Here is a 23,191-nt window from a genome sequence, read left to right as displayed (position 1 = left end):
GTGGAGGGGCAGAGGGTCACCAGATATGCTAAGTGTATATGAGAGATGCTGGGGAAGGTTTTATAGTGAAAAAAATATTTGAACTGGGCTATGTTGATGAATTTTTCAAATGAAAGGGTAGGAATACATTCTAAGAAGACAGTTTTTATAAAGAGTATGGAGTGTGTGAAATAACATGACTTGCTAGGAAATGATGAGAATGTCAGTACGACTTCAGGCAGTCTATATGAAAGGGAGGGATGGAATGTACAACCCAGGTAGGTTGGTATCAGTTGGGGAGAGCCTTCTGTGCCAAGGTAAGGGGTTTGGACTTTATCATGTAGGAAGTTCTTTGGGCAGTGAAAGTTTTTAAGTAGGAGTGTGACTTAATCTGAAAACTGGCCACTCAATGGAGGTTAGAATCTAGGAGGGAGAGACTGGAGGCTGGGTGATCAGTTAAGAGGCTTTTGTAATAGTGTGCAGTGAATCAACTCATGTTTCCCTAAGGGAATGTTCGTCCAAAATCAGCTGACTTAATTTTTGCAATACAGGATGTTTAAAACATGCACTGAAACCTTTTCCCCTAATGAAAGAGGAATTTGAGGACTCAGTAAGTACCACCCACACATCCGTTACATTAGGAGTTCAGTAGGTTTTAGTAGGATTTTTACTACCGTTTATAACATTGTGTCAAGAAGGAAATGCAGTATAATTTCCAAACAGCTGACTTACAATAAGCTTTTTTTTTAACTAGGGCTGACAAAGGTAAACTTTGTATCATTGTGAAAAATAACAAGGGGAATCAGGTATGAAACCTCTCTTCATTTTCTAAGGTAGTAATTATGCACAGACTTAGAATTTTTTTTACACAGACTGGTATTCTAAAGAAAATGAATTTAAAAGCTTACTCATAGTGAATCACTGTAAAATGAGGTATACAGTAAAAACTTAGATCTATACTAATCTATTTTTAGTTATCACCAAATTATTTGAATTTGATATGTTTGTGTTTGTGCTGTATAGGAGAATGTTGTCTTTTAAATTTAAAGATGGTTTGGTTTTCAAACTAAGTAAAAAGAGAAAGCATTTGTAATTGAAATATGTACAAAACTAGTTGCTGGGTTCCAAGACAGTTTTCAAAAAGCTCTTTAAATTTTACCTTACCAAATTTATATTTGCTATTTGTTAAAAATCCTGGTTTGTAATATAAATTATTATATAATCCCCCAAAGAATGCAAGCTCTAAGTAACTGGAAGATTTTCTCGAAATATCTCCAAGCTCAAACATATGACATAGATAGCCTCATGATATTTTTTTTCTCTTTGATGCCTCCTATATACTGGAGGCTTGTAGTTAAGCCATTCTTTCAGTCACTTATGAGACTGCCTCAAATGAATATAGTCCTCTTAGTATCTCAGGAACGAATCCCTCATTCCCTTTAAATGATACAAGGTGGACCAAACTAAAGTTGAATTGCGCAATGTTGTTGGTCAGATCATTTTTCCAAAGTGATCATATGTGGGACATTCCTTGAATCACATCTTTTAAGAGTGAGTTAGGGAACCTGAGACGTTACCTTCATTTGTTCAGCTTTTAAATATATAGTTGTTTTTAGATTTGTATTTGTTTATATTAACATAAAAATTAGGGTATTACAACTTATTATTAATATAAATAAAGCAAATGTTATCACCACCAAACAAATGGGTGTATAATAGGGCAAACCCCATTCCTGTATATGGGAAATGCCCCTTTCCCTTTGATGCATTTTTCTTTTAATGAGATTTTTATTATATAACTCATTTTAGGATGATTTTCCCCCTTCCCTTTAGTAGCTCCTTAGCACCCTCATGCAAATAGATCCCTGATGAGCTTCCTTCCGATTAGCCTCACTGACACTTTGAAATCCTATTGTGAATTTGATTTAATGAGAATGTCAGTATGACTTCAGGCAGTCTATATGAAAGGGAGGGATAGAAGATAAAACTAAGTAAGGTAGGTTGGTATGACCTGGGGAGAGCCTTCTATGCCAGGCTGTGGGGTTTCGACTTTACTCTGTAGGAAGTTCTTTGGGCAGTGAAGGTTTTTAAGTAGGGCCTGAGCTCCTGTCTCAGCTGCTTGAGAGAAGTGGTGAAGCAGTCTGTGGCATAGCAATACAGTGACGTACGTTATTGCTATTAAAATGATGAAATGTGTGGGCTATGTGGATTTGTAAAAAAGATAAATAAGTCTTTGGTCTTGAGGAACTTAAATTCCTTGCTGGAGGAACTTAAATTCTCGAAGGCATTAAATTTTATAAATGGCTGGTGTTTTCTCAAAGGGACACTTCAAACAAAAGCTGTTTATTTTTAAATGTCAAGATGGATAAATATAAGAAAAAATTATGACACACAACAAATGTCACGTTGTAGGTAGGACATAGCAGTAGATATTATTGTGTTTGAAGGTAGTTATTATTATGTGATATGTGTTTATTTGGGATTGAATTTGTGAATACTAGACTGAAAATATGTAGCTCAAAATAACAGTGCTTTATGGATCTGATTACAAGAATTTCTCTTCAAGAAATACTTCGGACAACAGGATTATCTTACTCATTCAGAATGTGGAGTCCAGGGTTTATTTTCTGCAGTGAAAGTAACTTGAAGGTGGCTATTTGTTTACATAATGGGCAGGAAGGAAAGGAGAAAGGCCCAGGGTTTGGAGTTCACATATGTTTGCTTTGCAATTAGGTAGAATTCTTTTAACTTATTTCCTTCTACTTACAGTTACTGTTATGAAAAATGTACTTAGACTTCCTCTAAAATGCAGTATTGTGCATAGAAAGATTTAAGGAGTTAGAGGAAAAAAGGAGTGCAACTAACACTTTTCTTTTACTAAATTTAGGACACTTTAACTTTCATGTTTCAACTCTTTTTGTTTTGTTTTCAGCTCATGTTTTCTAGTACTGTGATTGTGACAGTATGCTTTTTCTGTCAAATTCTAATATAGTAGTTTGTATTCCTTGCAGAGTAGATTGTATTAAGATTTTTATTTTCATTGTGAATTATATCTTTATACCAGTGGTTTTAACTGGGGGAACTTTGTCCCCAAAATGGGGGAAATAATTTTAGTTGTTGCCTCTGGGGATGCTGTTGGCATCTAGCTGGTAGAGGCCAGGGATGCTGCTAAACATCCTATGATGTACAGGATGGCCCTCTACCACAGAGAGTTTTCTGGCCAAAAATGTCAGTAGTGCTGAGGCTGAAGCTTTATAGGAATAATGTTAATGTACTTCTTTTATATTAAGTAACATGGAAAAATGTTTTTTTGATTTCCACGAGAAGGTGCTACTATTTGTTTTGAACTCCTGACCTTGAGTGATCCTCCCGCCTCAGCCTCCCAGAGTGCTAGGATTACAGGTGTGAGCCACTGTGCCTGGCCTGGATGCTGCTATTTGGAATTAAAAAAAAAAACTAAAAGGAATTTGGGAAATATCCATGTAGGATATGAACAGGAAAAAAGAAGCCAGAAATGGAGAAAAGCAAGGAATTTTGAAAAAAATAATTAGGGAGGAGGGTATTCATACAGTTAGTATGTATTGTTTTTGAATGGCATTCCCCAAATATGTGCATTTGTTATGCTGTTTTGGAACTATGGCATGGCTTTCATTCAGAAAATAGATTCTTGGATTTTAAAAGTTTGATGCTCTACCTATTGAGGTATCCAGGCTCTTGATTCTTGGATTTTAAAAGGAGGAAGTCAGTATCAGAATAACAGCTCTAGCATATGGAAGTTATTTTAGGTTGCTATAATTTTGAAAGCCTTTTTACAATAAACAATTTATTGTGGCATTTGGTTCTCAAAATGAGAATTGTGTTTTAAAATGGGACAGAAGGAGGCCGGGCACGGTGGCTCACGCCTGTAATTCTAGCTCTCTGGGAGGCCAAGGTGGGCGGATTGCTCAAGGTCAGGAGTTCAAAACCAGCCTGAGCAAGAGCGAGACCCCGTCTCTACTATAAATAGAAAGAAATTAATTGGCCAACTAATATATATAGCCGGGCATGGTGGCCCATGCCTGTAGTCCCAGCTACTCAGGAGGCTGAGGCAGGAGGATTGCTTGAGCCCAGGAGTTTGAGATTGCTATGAGGCAGGCTGACGCCACGGCACTCACTCTAGTCTGGGCAACAGAATGAGACTCTGTCTCAAAAAATAAAATAAAATAAAATAAAAAAAAATGGGACAGAAGGAAAGAAAGTTGTATCTTATACTCTTGTATTTGGTTTTTATTCTTCTTCACTGGCAATCTGGGTAAAAGAGTCATAGGAGACCAAAGACTTGCTTTTGAGTCCTGCCCTGAAACTAGGTGTGTGACCTTATAGAGTTACTTAACCTGTTTGAAGATGAGAACTCTTTAAATAGCCAACTGCCCATGAGAACTACAGATGTTTTCTTTTGTGAGGCATTTCTTTTTTTCTGTGATGTTTGCTTTTGAGTCGTGATGGAAAAATTTCAGTTCGGTTATATATTGTTTAGCTTCTAGTGTAGCAGCTGTCTGTGCCTATTAGCATATATATCCTTGTCTGTAATGGTTTACTTAAAGAAACTTTTTATTTTGAAATAATTATAGAGTCACAAGAAGTTACAAAGAAAGGTAGAGCATGATTTACTTTTTGTTTTTCTTTTTGCGACGAGGTCTCACTACATTGCCCTGACTATTATTCACTGCAACCTGAAACTCTTGGGCCCAAGCAATCCTCCTGGCTCAGCCTCCCGAGTAGCTGGGACCATGCCCGACTAATTTTTCTATTTTTTGTAGAGACGGTCTCGCTCTTGCTCAGACTGGTCTTGGACTCCTGACCTCAACCAGTCCTCCTGCCTTGGCCTCCCAGAGTGCTAGGATTACAGGCCTGAGCCACCGCATCTGGCTGATTTACTTTTTATCACACTTAGCTTCTAATCTGTTGTCCACTGAAATCATTTTGTCTATTCTTGCCACTGTTTTTAGAGTGTTCTAGTAGTCGAACAGATTACCATAATTCAGAATGAAATTATTATCATTAAGTATAATATTTAAGCTCATGTTTTTAGAAATTTGAGAAAACTGAAAGTCATCGAAAGGTTTATTTTGGGTAAGGAAATAGTCCCATACCTCATTAGATTTAGGATTAAGGATATTTCTGCCTAATGAACTGAAGCCTGTATCTATCAAGGCCATACATTTCTTTTGACATGGTTTCAAGTTGACAAGTCTAAATATCTGAATGACAGTTGATTCCGGTATGTCATAAATATGCTTTGTATCAGCCTGTAGGTGCCTTCATAAGTATCAGAGCCCATTTCTGGTGTGCTACATAATGGCGTGAAGCCACATTTAAACGGTATTATACCATATTATAGAGGTATAAGAGGTTGATGGGCAAAGAGTTTGAAAACCGTTTGTATGACATGTATTGTATTGGATATAATGTAATTTATGTTTTTCTGTTTGTATCTTTTAGTCTCAAACCAGACAAGGTTATAAATGTTTTTATATACAGTGTTATTTTGGGAAAAGTTAGATGTAAATAATCCATCTTAATCTGTATTTGAGAAATCCGAGGGGTATAAGGAAATAAATTAATGGATGAATGAACATATAGATTGGATCAAAGGAGGAAGTGTGGGAGTAGGGAGACCAGGTGAAAAGGAGTCATAGTAATCTAGACGTAAGGTTAATAAGGCTGATGGAAAGGAGGGAATCCTTGGAAGACAGGCTAGATAATCAGTACTTCTAAAATAGTTTATGCTGGCCGGGCATGGTGGCTCAAGCCTGTAATCCTAGCACTCTGGGAGGCCAAGGTGGGCAGATAGCTCAAGATAAGGAGTTTGAAAACAGCCTGAGCAAGAGGAGACCCCGTCTCTACTAAAAATAGAAAGAAATTAATTGGCCAACTAAAAAATATATATAGAAAAAATTAACCGGGCATGATGGTGCATGTCTGTAGTCTCAGCTACTCGGGAGGCTGAGGCAGGAGGATTGCTTGAGCCCAGGAGTTTGAGGTTGCTGTGAGCTAGGCTGACACCACGGCACTCTAGCCAAGGCAACAGAGTGAGACTCTATTTCAAAAAAAAAAAAAAAGTTTATGCTATTTTTAGCAAGGAAAAAACTCTTTTTTTTGCTTTTTTAATTTGAAAAGTAATTCAGTGGTGGCAAAATACTCATAAAAACAAATTCAAACAATACAGAAATAGAGAAGTATAGGAGGTAAAAAGTCCAAGTCCTTTTCTCATTACTTCCTGGTTCTACTCCATCATAGCAACTACTTTAAACAGTTTAGTATGTTAATTTATGATATTTACATGTTATTACATTTTATAATCTTATATATGTTATATGAAACAGTATTTCATGAATACTATAATACAGGTTTATATAAAGTGACAAGTATAAGTCTCTCTCTCATCCCACTCCCTGTAGGTAACCACTTAAAAATAATTATTTTATTAGAGAAATTTTTAAATATACACAAGAGTAAAGAGAAGAGTAATGAATTTGTGTGTGCTCATTATCCAGTTTTAATCTTATTTCATATGTGTTCCTCCCTCAAATATACACTGAATTATTTTAATGCAAACCATAGACATCATATCATTTTGTCATTGAATATTCAGCATGAATCTCTAAGACATAAGGACACAAAGCCTTACCCACAATATGCTTATTACACTTAAAAAGTAAGTTTTTAAAATAATAATAATTCCTCAAGATCGTCAAATATCTACTCAATGTAAAAATTTCCCTGATTGTTTCGGAATTTTTTCAGTTGATTTATTTGAACTAGAATCCAAACAGGTCCATGCAGGACATTTGGTGGTAAGGCTCTTTTAATTTATGAAAGTCCCTCTTCCCCCTTTTCTTGGCATTTGTTGATGAGTCTGAGTGGCAGATGTGACTCTGCTCTTTGTCAGCTTTCAGTTCGTGTATTGCTGTTGTCAGCTTTCAGTTCGTGTATTGCTGTTCGCAAGCCTCTTCATACTGAATGCGGTGTTAGGAGAGGGGCATATAGAGATGTGGATTTTTCCTCTGGAGTCCTTAGATGGTGATTATCTACTTTAGGTTTACTGAAAGAATTGTGATGCCATTGATAATGATGCTGTAAGAAAAGAGATTGGGTTGGCAATTTTGATTATGATCATTTTTATTCAAGTGAGGACTTTAGAAACCAAGTTCTGCCCAAGAAATAACTAAATAAGATTGGAAGTGGGAGTAAGTCTGCATGACTGTTTTGAGTTCTTAACTGTTAAATTTTGTACAAAGGTTTTTGTTTTTAAGACGGATTAATGGCAGTAATTTCCTCTGAGACAGTTGCTACATTGTTGTGTGTATATTTATTAGAGTTAACCCATCAGATATTAAAAGTAACTTTTCCCACTTACTGTCCTTGTCCATCTAGTAAAGTTTTAGTCCATTTGTGTTACTTTAAAGGAATGCCTGAGGCTGGGTCATTTACAGAGAATACTTGTTTGGCTTGCAGTTCTGTAGGCTGTGCGAGAAGCATGGAGCAGGCACCTGCTTCCTGTGAGCGCTTTGGCTACTTCTACTCATGGCAGAAGGTGAAGGGGAGGCCCGTGCAGAGATCATATGGCAAGAGACAGGAAGCAAGAGAGAGGGGAGGGAAATGCCAGCTCTTTTTTCACAACCAGCTCTGCTGGGAACTAAATAGAGGAGAACTCACTGACCACACCTCCAACCACTTCCAGAAAGGATATTAATCTGTTCATGAAGGATTTGCCCCCATTACCCGAGTACCTCCCACTACGCCCCACCTCCCACCACCACCACACCAGGGATTAAATTTCACTGTGAGATTTGGAGAGGTCAGACATCCAAACTGCAACAGTTAAGTATTTATTAATAGCAGTATCATCTCAGGGGATGTCATCATGATGGGTGAAGGTAGGAAAAGAGGGGTGAGTGAGGGGCGCTAGGTTCTAGGATGCCTTCCCCCATTTTCCCACCAAATCAATCCTCCTTTTTTTGTGTGTGTTTATACCTTAAGATTTCTTTCGAGAAGAATGGTTAGTGTTTATAGCTAAAAAATGTTTGAAAATAATTGCCACTTATATATTGTTTGGATAAAAGCTGGCACCCATTTTTTAGGAAATATTTTTTCCCCCTCATACTTATTTAATACATTGCTATTTTCATGCAAAATTTTATATAATACTATTTGTTTTATATGTATATTTTAATATGGGGATGTCATGATTTTTCTGTGATTTGAACATTCAGCTTTTGATGTTCATTGTGTCTTGGCCCCATATAGTTTTTCAGTTCTGCTTGTTGTATCAATTTGTTATTCCCTCTTCTGTAGGCTTTCAGCAGACCTCTCATCTCTCTTCTTATGAAATTATAACTCCTTGGAGATTAACTAGAGAACGAAGAGAAGCCCCTAGGCCCAATTCAAAACAGGTAAGTTATCTCTTAAGAAATATGCATTATTTAACTTTTCTCCTTTTTATTTTTTTTAACACAAAGGTGTTATTTGCAGCAGTGATTGGTTCAGGGAGTAATTAGTGGCCATTACTTATTATAGCACTGTATGGTACTGATGTTCACTGGACATTGTGCTAGCAAAAGCAACATATTGAGCCTTAGTATTTTTTTTAAAAGACAAAATGATCAACTTGAAGCATAAGGGAATGAAATGGTTAAATAGAATTCTATAACTAAGGTAAGATGCAGACTACATAAATTTCTAACCCTTAACTGACTGCAATGATTGCAGTGGTTTTATTATCATAAGAACTAACTTCAGTCCAGTTTGTGATACAATACTTCATACTGTAAATCTTCACTGACACCAGAGAATGATAATGTGTTATATGCATATATTTCATATTTGGGAATATTTAATTAAAAATGAGTTGTAGTTCCATATTGGAAGAAACCTGTGTTGTTAACAGGGTAACTAATGCACAAAAATTATATTTTTTACTGTTTTCTCTTATTGTAAAGTTTTTTCAGAAATTATGTGTTTGGACTTCAGCTGATTTTGCAAACCCCTCAACTTCATAGAAGTAAAGTTTAATTTTATTGTAATTTAACATAATGAAGGATGGAATTTAGCATATTACCTCTGAATTGCTGATATACTCAGAAAAGTAAGGCAGTTTGCATGTTGTTTAGGAACTGAGCATGGTCAAAGCAACACTAGGAGTGTTTAGAATCAGGAGCTTTTAGTTTTAGTCTTTCTCCTGGGTGCTATCACTAGTTGGGTTGGTTGTTCAACTCCATTTACTTTTCTGTAAGTGAGGAATAAATGCCTTTAATATCTCCATCTAGTAGAAAAATTTAGAATTTTTTTCTTGTGTACGAACTGGACATTTGATTATGTTTTGCCTTAGAATAGAATTATTCCCTGCTTGCTTCATTGTTTTTCTCCTTTGTTCACTAGATGGTGGATTTTTTTTTAGCACAGGGACTGTGTTTTCTATTTTATTGTGTCTCTGAAAGTATCTTCAGTACTGCACACATTGATAGTTGTTGTGATTATAATAAATAACTGTCACATATGCTTTGATAAATATTTGCAGAAGTGGTATGGTCAGCACATTCTGAACTGGATTTTGCTTATTCAACTTATCAGTGTAATTTACACATTCAAAGGTAGTGAGTGACTGCTATAAGCTAAGCACTGTTTAGGCATTGGGGATATGGCAGTGAATAAAACAGACAAAATTTCATGCCCTTATGGAACTTCCATTCTAGTTGAGGGGAGAGAGAGACAATAAACAAGTAAACAATCTGTATTACTTACCATGGTGGTAAGTGCTATGGAGAAAATTAAAGCAGGAAGTAGGATAGGGAGAGCTGGAAGTGGTAAAGTAAGGGGGTTTGCATTTTTCAATAGGATGGCCAGGGAAGGCCTTACTGAGGAGGTGAACCTTGAGTGAAGAGTTCACCTCTTTACTTAAGAAAAGGAGTGGGCAATCCAGACAGATGTTTAGGGGAAGAATATAAGTTTCACAAAACAATTCTCAGTCTCCCAAAATTTCTTCTTGGTAGAGGTGGCAGTGATGTGCTTTACATCATAGGATTGTCCGAGAGCAGCAAGGGTAGAAGGGCACATGCCAAGCTGTGGCGATGTGAGAAGCTTGGCATTTTTGATGTTTCAGTGGAGCCTGAGGTGGGTAACAAAGAGTTCTCAGACTCCCACACAGCACGCGGAAGTGGAAAGGCAGGGTCCAGAAGCTGATCTAATCCTTAGGAGCCAGAGATTGGTGGGCTGTTTTTTGGCAGAATGTTAACTTAGCGTCTGGAAACAGTAGGAAAAGTGAAGTAGACACTTCTGATATTATATTTGTTTGAGTCCCTCCATGAGTTTCTTTTTTATTAAAGAGTTTAGGCAAAGTTGAATCTCCTGATTCTATCGGTGACATTAAGCACTTCTGCTAACCAAATGGTGAGTTTCTGGGGAAGTTGTTTCAAAGTTGTTTGAGGTAGAGAAGAGGATTTCCTGAACTTGAGGATGTGTAAGTGTAAGTTTCCTTATCTTACTTCATTGACTCTAAGATGCCATCAATTTTAAGAAACACTATATTATTTTATGTACCACTAATAAAGAAAGAGATAGAAGTCTGCCAGTTAGACTGCTATGTCTTTGTATGATGTATCTTCATTTTGTTAATGAACCCACGAAGGGAGTTCAGTGGTGCTCGCTGCACAGAAAGCCAGTTACTGAAACAATGAGGATTGTCACAGAAGAAAGGATTTATTTCAGGACATGTGTGAACTGGGAGGTGAGAGGTATGGACTGCCTCAAATCTGCCTCCCCGTCCAACAGGGTTGGGGGTTTTCTGGAGGTGAAGTGAATAATGCATGAGGGGAGTGAGCCTCATTACATGTTTGGCATGGAGTGCAGGGCATAAAAGTACAGTGAGAAATCATGCTAGTACATACTAGTCCATGATCAGAAAATGGCAGATAAATCCCTCTCAGGGTGGAGATTTTAGTAGTATAATGAGCTAGGGGTTAATATTGGTCATTCTTTCAGCTTTTTGCACAGGTGGGATGCAGAGAATGGGCTGCTCAGTGGGTCCTTGGGCAAGATCTGTGGTGGGTGTTGCTTATCTTGTCTTCTCTGGACAAACAGATGGTGTAAAGCTTTGTAGTTATCTCGTGGCTGCAAGGAGGCTTGCCGTTTCTGGGAAAGAAACCCAAAAGGGAATGCATCAATGCACCAGAAAGTTACAGTGTTCTGGTCAGGAAATCTTACTGGTCTGGGAATTTGAAACATAAGAGAACTACAAAAAAACTAAACCAAAACAAAAGAAAACCCAAACTATAAAAAAAGTTTTGCTGCTTATAAAGCTGGTTGTGATTTCAGAGATGTTAATATGAAGGGGAAAAAAGTATGTTTTAGAATTCATGAAATGAAGTAAGCCATGTAAAGATATTTCATGACTTTATAGTCATGAAAAAGTATGAATTTCTTTTCAACTTTTGGATAACTAGAGTTAGGGATAATCTGTTGGAATCGAGATGTTTATTTTATTTAAACAAAAGCAAGAGCCACTTTATACTGTAGGTAGTAGTAGTAGTATATGGATGGATTTGAAAAAAAAATCCCTGCAGAAATAGCTGAATTATAAATGAATTTAAGAAGAGTTTAAACATGTAGACATGCAGGTGATTTCCCATGATTATTTAGTTATTAAAGGAAGGGATAATCAGGATATGTTTTTTATTTAAGAATAGACACAAAGTTCTTCTATGAAACAATTCAGTCAGGGTTGGAGTGGTGGCTCACACCTGTAATCCTAGCATTCTGGGAGGCCAAGGTGGGCAGATTGCTCAAGGTCAAGAGTTCGAAACCAGCCAGAGCAAGAGTGAGACCCCGTCTCTACTAAAAATAGAAAGAAATTAATTGACCAACTAAATAGAAAAAATTAGCCGGGCATGGTGGTGCGTGCCTGTAGTCCCAGCTACCCGGGAGGCTGAGGCAGGAGGATTGCTTGAGCCCAGGAGTTTGAGGTTGCTGTGATCTAGGCTGATGCCAGGGCACTCTAGCAAGGGCAACAGAGTGAGACTGTCTCAAGAAAAAAAAAAAAAAAGGAAAAAAAACCCCAATTCAGTCAGTACCAAATTATTTTAATTCTGGTTGGAATTTCCTGTGTCTGATAAGTCATATGTTGTTCAAAAGTAATTTATACGATGGTGTTTTATTGTTCTTTTCTCCTTTGTGTATTTAGGTGTCTTATGTCATTCAGGCTGAAGGAAAAGAGCATATTATTCACTTGGAAAGGAACAAGTAAGAAATTTAATTTACTTTGGGTTTTCAGTAAAACTTTTTCAATAGTATATCGATTTCTTTTCTAGTTAGATATTGTTTGGTAGATCCTGAACCGTGGTATCAGGAGCATGAGCCATGTGTGTCAGTGCTGGACAGTGGCAGGTGGAGGAGCATAGTAGAATCTGTATTCTGGCTGGGCAGGCGGCGACTTCCACAGAGGAAAGAGGGCCGAGCAAAGCTGGGCATCTCCAGTTTGTTCTTCTCACGTTCACCCCTAGAGGGAGCACAGGGTATGCAGGTGTTGGGGGAGGGGGTTGGATGGGCACCTGCAAGGACTGAGCAAGGTGGGATTATTGGAAGGACTCAAGATTCCACAGGCTACTGCCAAGTCTACTCTTACAGATTTTAATAAAGATAAAGCATACAGAACATCAGGACAAAGAAAGGGCAGGTAGTCATCATGGCATGGTCCCAAGGGTCCTTTCTCATTTACACAGATGGGCTTTGTCTCCAGATACAAACCACTGAGATATGTGTGCTGCATTGTATTTTCAGGGAATCCCAGGCATAAGGGGCTTACCTAAGGGGTTTTTTATGCTATTCTGGTTGTGTGGCTCAGGTCATGCTGTTTAACAGATTAAACCAGATGAAAACCATTAATTTATTTATTTCTAAACAATAGAGACAGGCTGACTTCCAGGAGAGTTTTTAACTTTAAGTGTGGCACATTATAAATTACTAGTTAGTACAGTGCATACCTGACTTGTCCTGCTGTCAGATAACTCTATCCTTACATACATGTTTTGTACTGTTGAGATTCCTTAACATGGAATGAAGTTTTGGGGATCAGGAATAATTGTTTCCTCCAACAACTGATATAGCATTTTGTCTCCATGCTTAGGAGGTTAAGGCTGTGAATGCTTTTTAATTATATAGGATTTTTAGAAAAGAATGTAAAAAATTTACTTTTCTTCTGTAAATATGATATACTATCAATAACCTAATTTATACTGTTCTTGTGAGTTGTATCAGAAAAATTTAAGGACATTACTTATTTTGTCTTTATGACTATTAGAACAAATGTATAGCAGAACAATATGAGTAAGTCATACATACTACTTTAGATTCAAATCTTTATGAACTTTTAGGGTTACAGAAGCATGTTCTTTAAATAATAATTTATCAGGTAAAAGTTTTTATTTTTTCCTTCTCATTTCTTCTAGAAATAATGTATTTAATTGCAGTTAGGTAAAATAAATTTAAATGGTGTTTTTATTCCTCTTCCAGAAACCTTTTGCCTAAAGATTTTGTAGTTTATACCTACAACAAGGAAGGGGCTCTGCTCTCTGACTATCCCAATATACAGGTAAAATATTTTCCTCTTGATCCTATAGCAAAATTTAAAATAAGTGTAATTTTAAAATGAGTTAGTTATATTTAGGCCTCAGAACTATTACATGGCACAGCCCCATGGGGCACCTTTAACGAACTAACGTTATAATATGTGAATTGTCCTGGGAGAAGTGGGTGTGTTTACATACACTGCGCTATACCTCACCGCTCTCCAGGTACTCAGTAGTTAAAGTTTTTTGTTTTTTTTTTAAACGAGTAGGAAAATAATTTTCTGTTTAATTATAATCTTTACTGATTATGATGGAAAAAAGTTTGATAGGTTTTTGATTTTTTTTGGTCAAAAGTTAATATCTGTAAAAGCACATCTTTCTTATTAAAACATTTGATTTATCATTAGCGTTTAGTAAAGAAAAACACTGATTTGCTGTGATACGTTCTAGTGTTCTAATTTTTCACTGAAAACAATTTGTTCCTAAGGAGGTGTGGTGCTCTCTGCATCAGAGAACAGAGTACTCCTGGGAACAGAATTGGCCAGAATACTCAAAATAATTGACATTTATCAAATTTGGCTTTATATGTTTTTTACTTAGAGCATGAACTTTTCTAGCTTTGTTCTGGAAGAGTGTTTTAAAGACCTTTTTGGCAGTTAGGCATTAGACATTTTTTTCTTTTGCAATAGTTTTCATAACCCTTTTTCCTGATTAAATGTGTTATTTTTTTGTGTGATGCTTTTGCTAGGTTGAATTTTTTATGTTAGTTATGTACTTTTGCAACATTTTTCAAGGAGGGAGAAGGCAAGATCTATATTTTAGATTATTATTAGTACTTTAAAAAAATAAGGAAATGCTGATTTAGCACTATTCTTTTCTGGTCCACTATTTGATTCCTTTATCTTAGTGCACTGATTGTCCATTGTCCAGTAGAGAGTATAAGTTTACATTATAGCATAAACCAAATAAAAATAATCTATCCATCCAATCATTCATCCAAAGATACTAAGACAGGAGGCCAAAGAGCACATAATTTGTACCACCTGACAAAAGCAATCTTTTTTTTTTTTTTTTTTTTTTTTAAAGCAGTAATCTTAAAAGACTTTTCTTATAGAAGTTTCTTAGCATACTTTCTTGAGACATACACTGTTTGGGTTTGAATTCTGGCTCTGTCATAATTTGCTGATGAAGTTACTTTAAACTGTACCTTAGCATCCTCACTTTAAAATGGGAATAATAGTCACACTTCGTGGAATTATTGGGAAGCTTAAACAAGTTAATACTTGTAAGGTGCTTAGAACAGTCGGTCTGACAACTTTTAACTCTAAATATTATTATTTGCTACTATTATTGAAAGCATGTGTACTTAAAACTACAAAAAGTAGATTTCAGTTAAACAGAATTTTATATTAACTGTTGAAGTACTGTAGACTTGTTATGCTTTCCTAGGCGTTTTAAAAAATATCAACTATGATGGAGTCTTTCACTTATTTCTTTGTTATTTAATATTGTTCAGGTATATGAAAGTGTGATTATAGCTTTGAATACAAATTAAAACTTTGATACAGGGATTTTTTTTGTTTATGGATAGATTGTCAAATATCATAATTAGATATACTTTTGTCCATAAAATGGAATTAAGTTACACTGAGAAAATTTAAATGCTTTCTTTTGGGATTCTATTGCTTAAGATTAAAGTAATTTATAAAGCAATTATCTGACTTTCATCATCAGTGTCTTTCACAGGCCATTTTTCACAAAGAAACAATGTTTTTGAAAAACTATTAAACCTGAGTTGCTCTGTGAAATAAAACTCCAAATTACTATGTCTTAGAACTTTGGGGTGTCTTGCAAATGCATTAGAAATTCTCTCCACTAATTCCCCTAGTTAATTGATACCCTTCGTTTCCTTTGAAAACATTGACTATCCAGGGCTCACTGGATCTTTGTGGCTACTAGGCTGTTTTCTAGCAGTTCTGTGCACTTCTGTATACACTGGCTGAAATTTTTTGCTTATGGTTTATGTGTTTTCAAAACTTTATTCCAGTGGCAACTTTATTGTGGTCATGCAATTTAATTAGATGTTTTGTAAAAACTTACAAATTATGATTTGTTGTTTTTCTTTTGAGAACTAAATGTAATGCTATGGAAGTATTTCATAAAAGCAAGTTATTAAAAAATTACCAAGTTGGTAGATTAAGTGGTCACCTGCTGGATGTCTGTCAGCTTAGCTGAGAGAGCTTCTCTTATAGTTAAAACTACTAATGTTTTGAGTGTTATAAGTTACACTATTACTATCTTGTAGTTGTTACCTCATCTGTACTTGTGGAAGGTATTTATTTTCCTCTAGTAAGAAGAAGGAAATATCAAAGCTAGACTTTAACTACAAAACAGTAGGAAGAAAAAATTAGTGGTTGTGAATTGCCAAACACTAGAGAAAGTTGTATTTTGGTTTGTGGTGTTTAGTGTATAATTGTTAAAAGAACTTAATTTTTTTCAGAATTTTATACTTATAGAGAAAGTTACATGAATAATACAAAAAATTCATAGAGACCTTTCAACCTAGAGTCTCCAAATGTTAATATTTTACTGTTTGCTTTATCCTTTCTTTCTCCTCTATTTTTTTTCTGAACCGTTAAGAGCATGTTTCCAGACATGGTGTTTTTTTATTTTTTATTCTTAAATACTTCAGTGTAAATTTCCTAAAACAAGGATTTCTCTTATGTAAACATAGTACTCAAAATTAATAAATCAATGTTTAAACAGTACTATTTTATAGATCTTCTTGAGATTTTTTTTCTGGGTCAGTTATCCTAAATGTCTGTTATAGCAAAAGAAAATCTGAATTTATGTGTTGCATTCAGTGGATGTGTCTTTTTAGTCTCATTTAAATCTGGAGTCCTTAGTCGTACCTTGTATTTCATGACACTGACATTTTTGAAGAGTACAGCCCAGCTCTTTGTAGAATGTCCTGCAGTGTGGGTTTGTTCGATGTTTACTCATGATCATATTCAGGGTATGCATGTTTGGTAGGAACACCCTGAAGTGATACTAAATTGTTCTCTGTGTGTCCTATCAGTAAGCATATGCTGTCAATTAGTCCTATTAGTTAGCAGTGTTAACATTGACTATTTGAGTTGTCTGCCAGGTTTCTCCCCTGGAAATGTACTGTTTTCACCTTTTAAATTAATGTTATGGTTAGATACTTTGAGACTATGTAAATATCCTATTACTCCTCTAATTTTTACCCACTAGTTGTAGGACTTAGTGTTTGCGTGAATCAATTGTTATTATGATGGTTGTCAAATGGTAATTTTCTAATTTTATCAGTGCATCTACAGTCATTAGTGCTTTCTACTACAAGGAAGTTTTCTATTTATTTATATCAATATGGACTCATGGATTCTGATTTTATCATGAGTGAGATTGAAAATCTTTTCATATATGTAAGGGCATTTTTATATCTTCTTTTGTGAGTTGTCTTGTTCATGTCTTTTGCTTACTTTTCTATTGAGGTTTTTAATCTTTTCCCCTCAATTTTTAAGAGTTCGTTTTATTTAGGAATATTAACCCTTTACCTATGATGTAAGTTACAAATATTTTCTTCCAGTCTATCAGTTGTGTTTTGACTTTTTTTTTTGGTGTTTCTTTCCATGTAGAAGCTTAGATAATTTTTTTTTTTTTGAGACAGAGTCTTGCTCTATCGCCTGGGCTAGAGTGCTGTGGTGTCAGCCTAGCTCACAGCAACCTCAAACTCCTGGGCTGAGGCGATCCTCCTGCCTCAGCCTCCCGAGTAGCTGGGAGTACAGATATGCACCACCATGCCCAGCTAATTTTTTCTATATATTTTTAGTTGGCCAATTAATTTCTTTCTATTTATAGTAGAGATGGGGTCTCGCTCTTGCTCAGGCTGGTTTCGAACTCCTGACCTTGAGCAATCTGCCCGCCTCGGCCTTCCAGAGTGCTAGGATTACAGGTGTGAGCCACTGTGCCCGGCCAGATAAATTTTTTTTTTTTTTTATTTCTTTTATTTTTCTTTTTGGATCTCTAACATGGGAAATGGTATCTGACAGATAATTTTTTTATATAATATATATATATATAATTATTTTATAAAAATTATCAATCTTTTATTACATCTACATCTTGAATAATCTCTACATTTTGAGTGGTCTTTCTCAACACCCAGGTTAAAGAGGAATTGACCCATCTTTTCTTATGGTTCTTGTATGGTTTTATTTTTTGTGTTTAGATTTTTGATTCATTTGGGGTTTATTCATATCATATAGTGTGAGGTATGAATAGGATTTTATCCTTTTCAAAATGTTTAACCAGTGGACTGAGCAGCATTTGTTAAAAAGTGCAGCCTTTTCTTGTCAGGCAGGTTTATTAATAATAAAAAAAAAGGAAAAAAAAGTACATCTTTGCTTCATTGACTTGAGATGCCACTTTTATCATATAAAGTTCCATATGTACTTTGGTCTGTTGAGAGACTTTCTGTTCTGTTCCACTGGTTGGTCTGTCTCTCTCTTAATGCACTGGTCCCATACTGCTTTAATTATCAAGGCCTTGTGATACGTGATGTGTCTTAATGTTTAGTAAGGCTAATGCTCCCTGCCCCCTGGTTTTTCTGTTTTAGTGCTTTGAAATTGTTTTAAAGATGAGAAAATCTCATTAGGTACTAAAGAGTTTGGTATTACTAAGTGATATTATCCTTGTAGTTCCATTGAATTTCTTGCTCAAAATTAAGGATAAAGGCTCTTAAGTTTTTGAAGATGGCTAAATTGTAACTAATAATAATAATAAAATAAATACACCTGTAGGAAGAAAAGACAATTATCTAATCAAAATCACTTTTTCCCCCTTTGGGCTATCAGACTCTCACAGTGTCCTTTACTATATTTGAAGTCAGTTGGCTGCTGTTGCTCCTTGGATTGACTGTGATTTAAAATGTTAAATATGAGATAATGCTGAAAAGTCATTGAGGTGGAACTGTTTGTGCCTTGTATCCTCTGGAATTCTGCCTAAACATCTGTGTATGTGGAGGGTGTTAGTAGATAGTCTGCAGGTAGTCTGAAGAATGCCATGTGATACTATGACATGCCAATAATATAAATAAAATTTCTTAGTTTACTGGCCTCACATAGTTTTCTTAGCTCTGTAATTTCTATGATGATTTTCAGCAATGTAGCAGTATTCAAAGATAACACAGTGTTTTTCGTTTAGAATCATTGTCATTATCGGGGCTATGTGGAGGGAGTTTATAATTCATCCATTGCTCTTAGCATCTGTTTTGGACTCAGGTAAGAAATTTTCTTTATCTTTTTTTTTTTCCTTTCCCCTGTTTCTTACCCACTTTCCTACTTGTGTCTCCAAATCAAATCATTTTGGGGACTTAGCAAAATTGGATTTTACTTTGATTTTACTGAAGGTCTTTAGAGCTATGTTTCAGATACTCTTGGCATGTTTACTTAGGAAAATACTATAGTTGATGAATTTTAATGTCTAAAGAGATTTCATTTTTTGAGAACACTACATATTTTTTGCAATTTAAAGTATACCTTACATTTTTATAGCACTTTATAAAATTTTCACCTGTATTATTTAAGTCTGATAATGATTGTGAAAAAAGGGCTGATTAGATCTCTATTAGGTGGGCAAACTGAGGCTCAGAGAAAATGTGTCATCATGCATCAAATGAAGTTATAATGGTGTTAAAATTACATTTATTGAGGGCTTGGCAATTATGGCACTGTGTTGGTTGGTTAATTGCATGATTTGCATGATTGGACTAATAAATATTACTTTTAATTCTCAGACTATGTAAGATTCCTATTATTATCTTCATTTAAATAATAACACGTATTGAATAGTTACTTTGTGCCAGGCAATATTCTAAGTATTTTGTGCTTAGTAAATAATTTAGTTTTCAGTAAAATCCTATGCAGAATGTAAACTATGGCAGAAGTTAAATAATTTATTAAGAGTCTTGCAGCTAGTAGAAAACATTTGAGACTCAAACTCTGGTCCTTTGGCTCCCAGTTTTCTCAGCCACTAGTGCCTTCCATTTTACAGTGATCACTCAGAGAGCTTGAGTGACTCACAGGCACTGATGCTGGTAAGTAGCAGTTTTGAGCTTTAAATTTAGGTCCACGTTGTTTCCCTGACTCTAAATCCTCTGTGTTTTCCTCTATACCATGCTACCTTTCTTACACATGTTAAGAATGACAACATGAATTTAGGTTTTCTGATTCTTTTACCTATGTATTTTTTTTTTCCTTTAAAAATGTATATATGTAATGCAACATTTAGAGGATTGCTGCATTTAGAGAATGCAAGCTATGGAATTGAACCCCTGCAAAACAGCTCTCATTTTGAGCATATTGTTTATCGAATGGATAATGTCCACAAAGAGCCTCTGAAATGTGCAGTTTCCAACAAGGATATAGAGAAAGAAACCACAAAGGATGAAGAGAAAGAGCCTCCCAGTATGACTCAGCTACTTCGAGTAAGGAAATAATATAATTCTTCATAGCTCAGACTAACTTTAGAAAAATCATTTATTTATTCATTAAACCAATAGTTATTAGTGTTTTTATTTATTTTTTTACCAGGTACATTCTGGACATTGTGATAGATACTAGGAGATAAAAAGATGAGGAATATAGAGTTTCTGCTTCCAAGTTGAGTACAGTTTAGATTCTGTGGGTTTGGAAACCAGAGCTTAAATCTTGAAAAGTAATAATATTTAGCATTGCTACATAATAGTCCACCACATTGTCTTTCAGAGAGCAATAAGTTTTTATTTTAGATGCCTCTTATTCAAACTGGAATGGTGATTTTTGAGCTCTAGATTGGAGAAATTGAGAGAGAGATTTGGCTTTAAGACTTTAATTACTTTAGGTGTCTTCCAAGGATATACACACATATCCCTGTTTCACAGTTTCTTTAGTGCTCTCATTTACTCTTGACCTGAATCTCTTAGATTGAAATTGATTTAGATTAACTTCAGCTGCAAGGAATATACCTTTCTACATATGAGATGATGTTGCTCCGTTGGAAGAGGCATATTTTTAAGTAGCTCATACTAATTTATGGCATTGTTTTCATTCCCTCTCTTATCTACTCTTTTGACTCTTAGATTGTTCTTTTTAACTACAAACATTGGAAAACATTTAAATTTCTGCTTATTCTACTTTGCATAAATTTCTGTAAAATGACAAAATCAGTCATTTTTTAAAGTGGCAACCTTGTCCCAACTTCTGCTCTGGGATTTTAGTGGATATTCTTTCTTTGTCCATGAACATAGTAAAGGGGTTTCCCATTAAGATGTGTGTGTGTGTGTGTGTGTGTGTGTGTGTGTGTGTGTAGTTTCCATTTTAGAAAGTCAGTGATTCTGCTTTGTAAACTTTACTAACCCATTTTGTCTTTAACTAGAATTTTGCTCAGATCAATGAAGATAGCAGATAAGACTTTAAAAACATTTTTTTTAATTTTAAAAACATTTTTCTCTTTTGACATGGTTTATGATCACATAAAGTTAGTAGTATAGCTGGACAAAGTTTTTATCACTGAATAGATAATACTTTTATAAAACATGTTTTTGACTTTATTGATCTAGGAGATGTTAAGTAAAATAATTTTATGATGTTCTTAACAGACATGAAATAAGTGACTAGAGATCAGGGTGCGATCATTACATATGAGAAATGTATAGCCTTAATAGCCTTATAACTTTTTTTTTGCCTTCATGATGTTTGTGTTTTTGACAGAGGAGAAGAGCTGTCCTGCCACAGACCCGATATGTGGAGCTGTTCATTGTCGTAGACAAGGAAAGGGTAGGATTGGTGACAGTTTTTCTTCTTTTTCATGAAAAGCAGATGAGAAGTGAGCATCCCATGAAGGAAATATAACTATAATATGTTTGTATTGATTTTTCTTGAATGATAATTTAAAAACTCAAGTGCCATAATATACTAATCAAGTACCACCAGAAGCTGAATGTAACAAAAACTTTATTTTTTATTAATGATTTTTTTTTTCTTATTCTTCTGGTGATTTGCTTATGCTGAATTTCTTAAGATTCTTTAGCCAGAATCTTAAGAACTTTTCAGATTACTTGAAAGCCATGGCCCATTATAAAAAGGTATTGCTTTTAATAAAATTGCTTTGTTTTCTAGAATTTCAGCTAATGTATACTTTAAGAGAGAGAAAACTTTGGGGTTCTGGCATGCTTTAGAAGGGAATAGTATTAATTTCAGTGTATAGGATAACATGAGGGTGTTTTCCCTTATTTATATATACTTAAGAAACTTAGCTAAGTGCTTTACTTGACTAGGAGAAGTAATGTGTACATTTCCCCATTTATAGGATTATCAGTTTCAGATATAGTGGATGTATAATTTAAAATATGGATTATTTGAAATGTTTTGTTTGACTTTTACTTCTAACTTTGTGTGGAAGTTATTTGTAGATACTTAATATGATTGGCAGTTCCTTTCTTGTAAGCTGTGGAGATAGTTTTGAGGATTTTTATGGTTTTAAAAAAGGCCCATATTGTATGTAGGTTGGAAAACAAAACAATCCATTATTATTAAGAGAATGACTCAGATTTGTTCATTATAGGTTTATTATTCTCAAGTGGTAGAAAGAAAAAACAGAAAATAAGAGCAAGTGTAAAACTCTGCCCCAAATAATGGGTGAAAAGTTCCTGTAGCATGTTTTGGACAAGTCACAAAAAGAGATTTAAAATGTGTTTCTTTATTTGCTCTCTACAGATTGATTTGTTATATAAAGGTAGAAAATGGTTCAAATAAAAATGATTGCATTTTAGTCAAGCCCTATCAAATGTATTAAATTGTTTTTCTTGTTCAGGAGAATCAAGATGCCTAACTGATAAAGTCTGTTATATTCTGATATTAATACCTTTATCACAGAGCAAAATCATACATTCTTTTTAAGTTTTTCTTTTGGTTAGCAAGTTAGTTGTATAAAATAATGTTAAAATAGACATTTGGATTTAGCTGAAGAAAAGAATCAGTCATATCAAATATTTGGCTTAAGCTTTTATATATTAATACTCTATATTTCTATGTATATATAATTTTCAACTAGTGATTAATTATAATTTTCAACTAGAGATTAACTAATTAATCTCTCATTGTTACTATAGTCAAGGGTTTAGAAATGGTTTATTGGCAATGTCATTGGCCTAAAAGGTGAAAGGGTCAGGAAATTCTTTTAGATTGTCTTTTACTCCTTTATCTATGCATTTTGATCATTTTAAACTCTACCTTTGTGAAATATTTGAAAATATTTTCGCATTAAAATGAATGGAAAGAACATTAAGAAGAAAACTCATTTTAAAGTTACATTAATTTGAAGAAAACAAAGATGTCAGTACTATTTTATTATTATTCATTTCACACTTTTACCCAATCTTCTTTAATTCTGGTTATTACTAAAATGTGTCCTTTGAATTTATTAATTTGAAACTTTGGTAAATGTTTAAATACCTCAATTTTAGTTCAGAGGAAATATTTAGATTCTTATCTTCATTGCAATTAACTACATTTTTTTTCTTAAATTACTTTGATGGTAATGAGTTTCCT

At 34.8% G+C, this 23,191-nt stretch overlaps 1 protein-coding gene across 1 annotated transcript in view; it reads left to right on the top strand.

The window, feature by feature from the left end:
- The window catches only part of ADAM9 (ADAM metallopeptidase domain 9), a 95,882-nt gene that overhangs the window by 1,677 nt on the left and 71,014 nt on the right, over positions 1-23,191 (top strand). Inside the window, exons 2-7 of the mRNA XM_020282470.2 lie at positions 8,317-8,414; positions 12,197-12,255; positions 13,525-13,603; positions 18,807-18,883; positions 19,893-20,088; positions 21,353-21,418. Of these exons, the coding sequence (XP_020138059.2) occupies positions 8,317-8,414; positions 12,197-12,255; positions 13,525-13,603; positions 18,807-18,883; positions 19,893-20,088; positions 21,353-21,418 (575 nt within the window). The remainder of the gene's footprint in view (positions 1-8,316; positions 8,415-12,196; positions 12,256-13,524; positions 13,604-18,806; positions 18,884-19,892; positions 20,089-21,352; positions 21,419-23,191) is intronic.

The sequence above is a fragment of the Microcebus murinus genome, chromosome 24 (assembly GCF_040939455.1).
Source record: "Microcebus murinus isolate Inina chromosome 24, M.murinus_Inina_mat1.0, whole genome shotgun sequence".
Taxonomy (NCBI): Eukaryota; Metazoa; Chordata; class Mammalia; order Primates; family Cheirogaleidae; genus Microcebus; species Microcebus murinus.
This window is presented reverse-complemented; position numbering and strand designations above follow the sequence as displayed.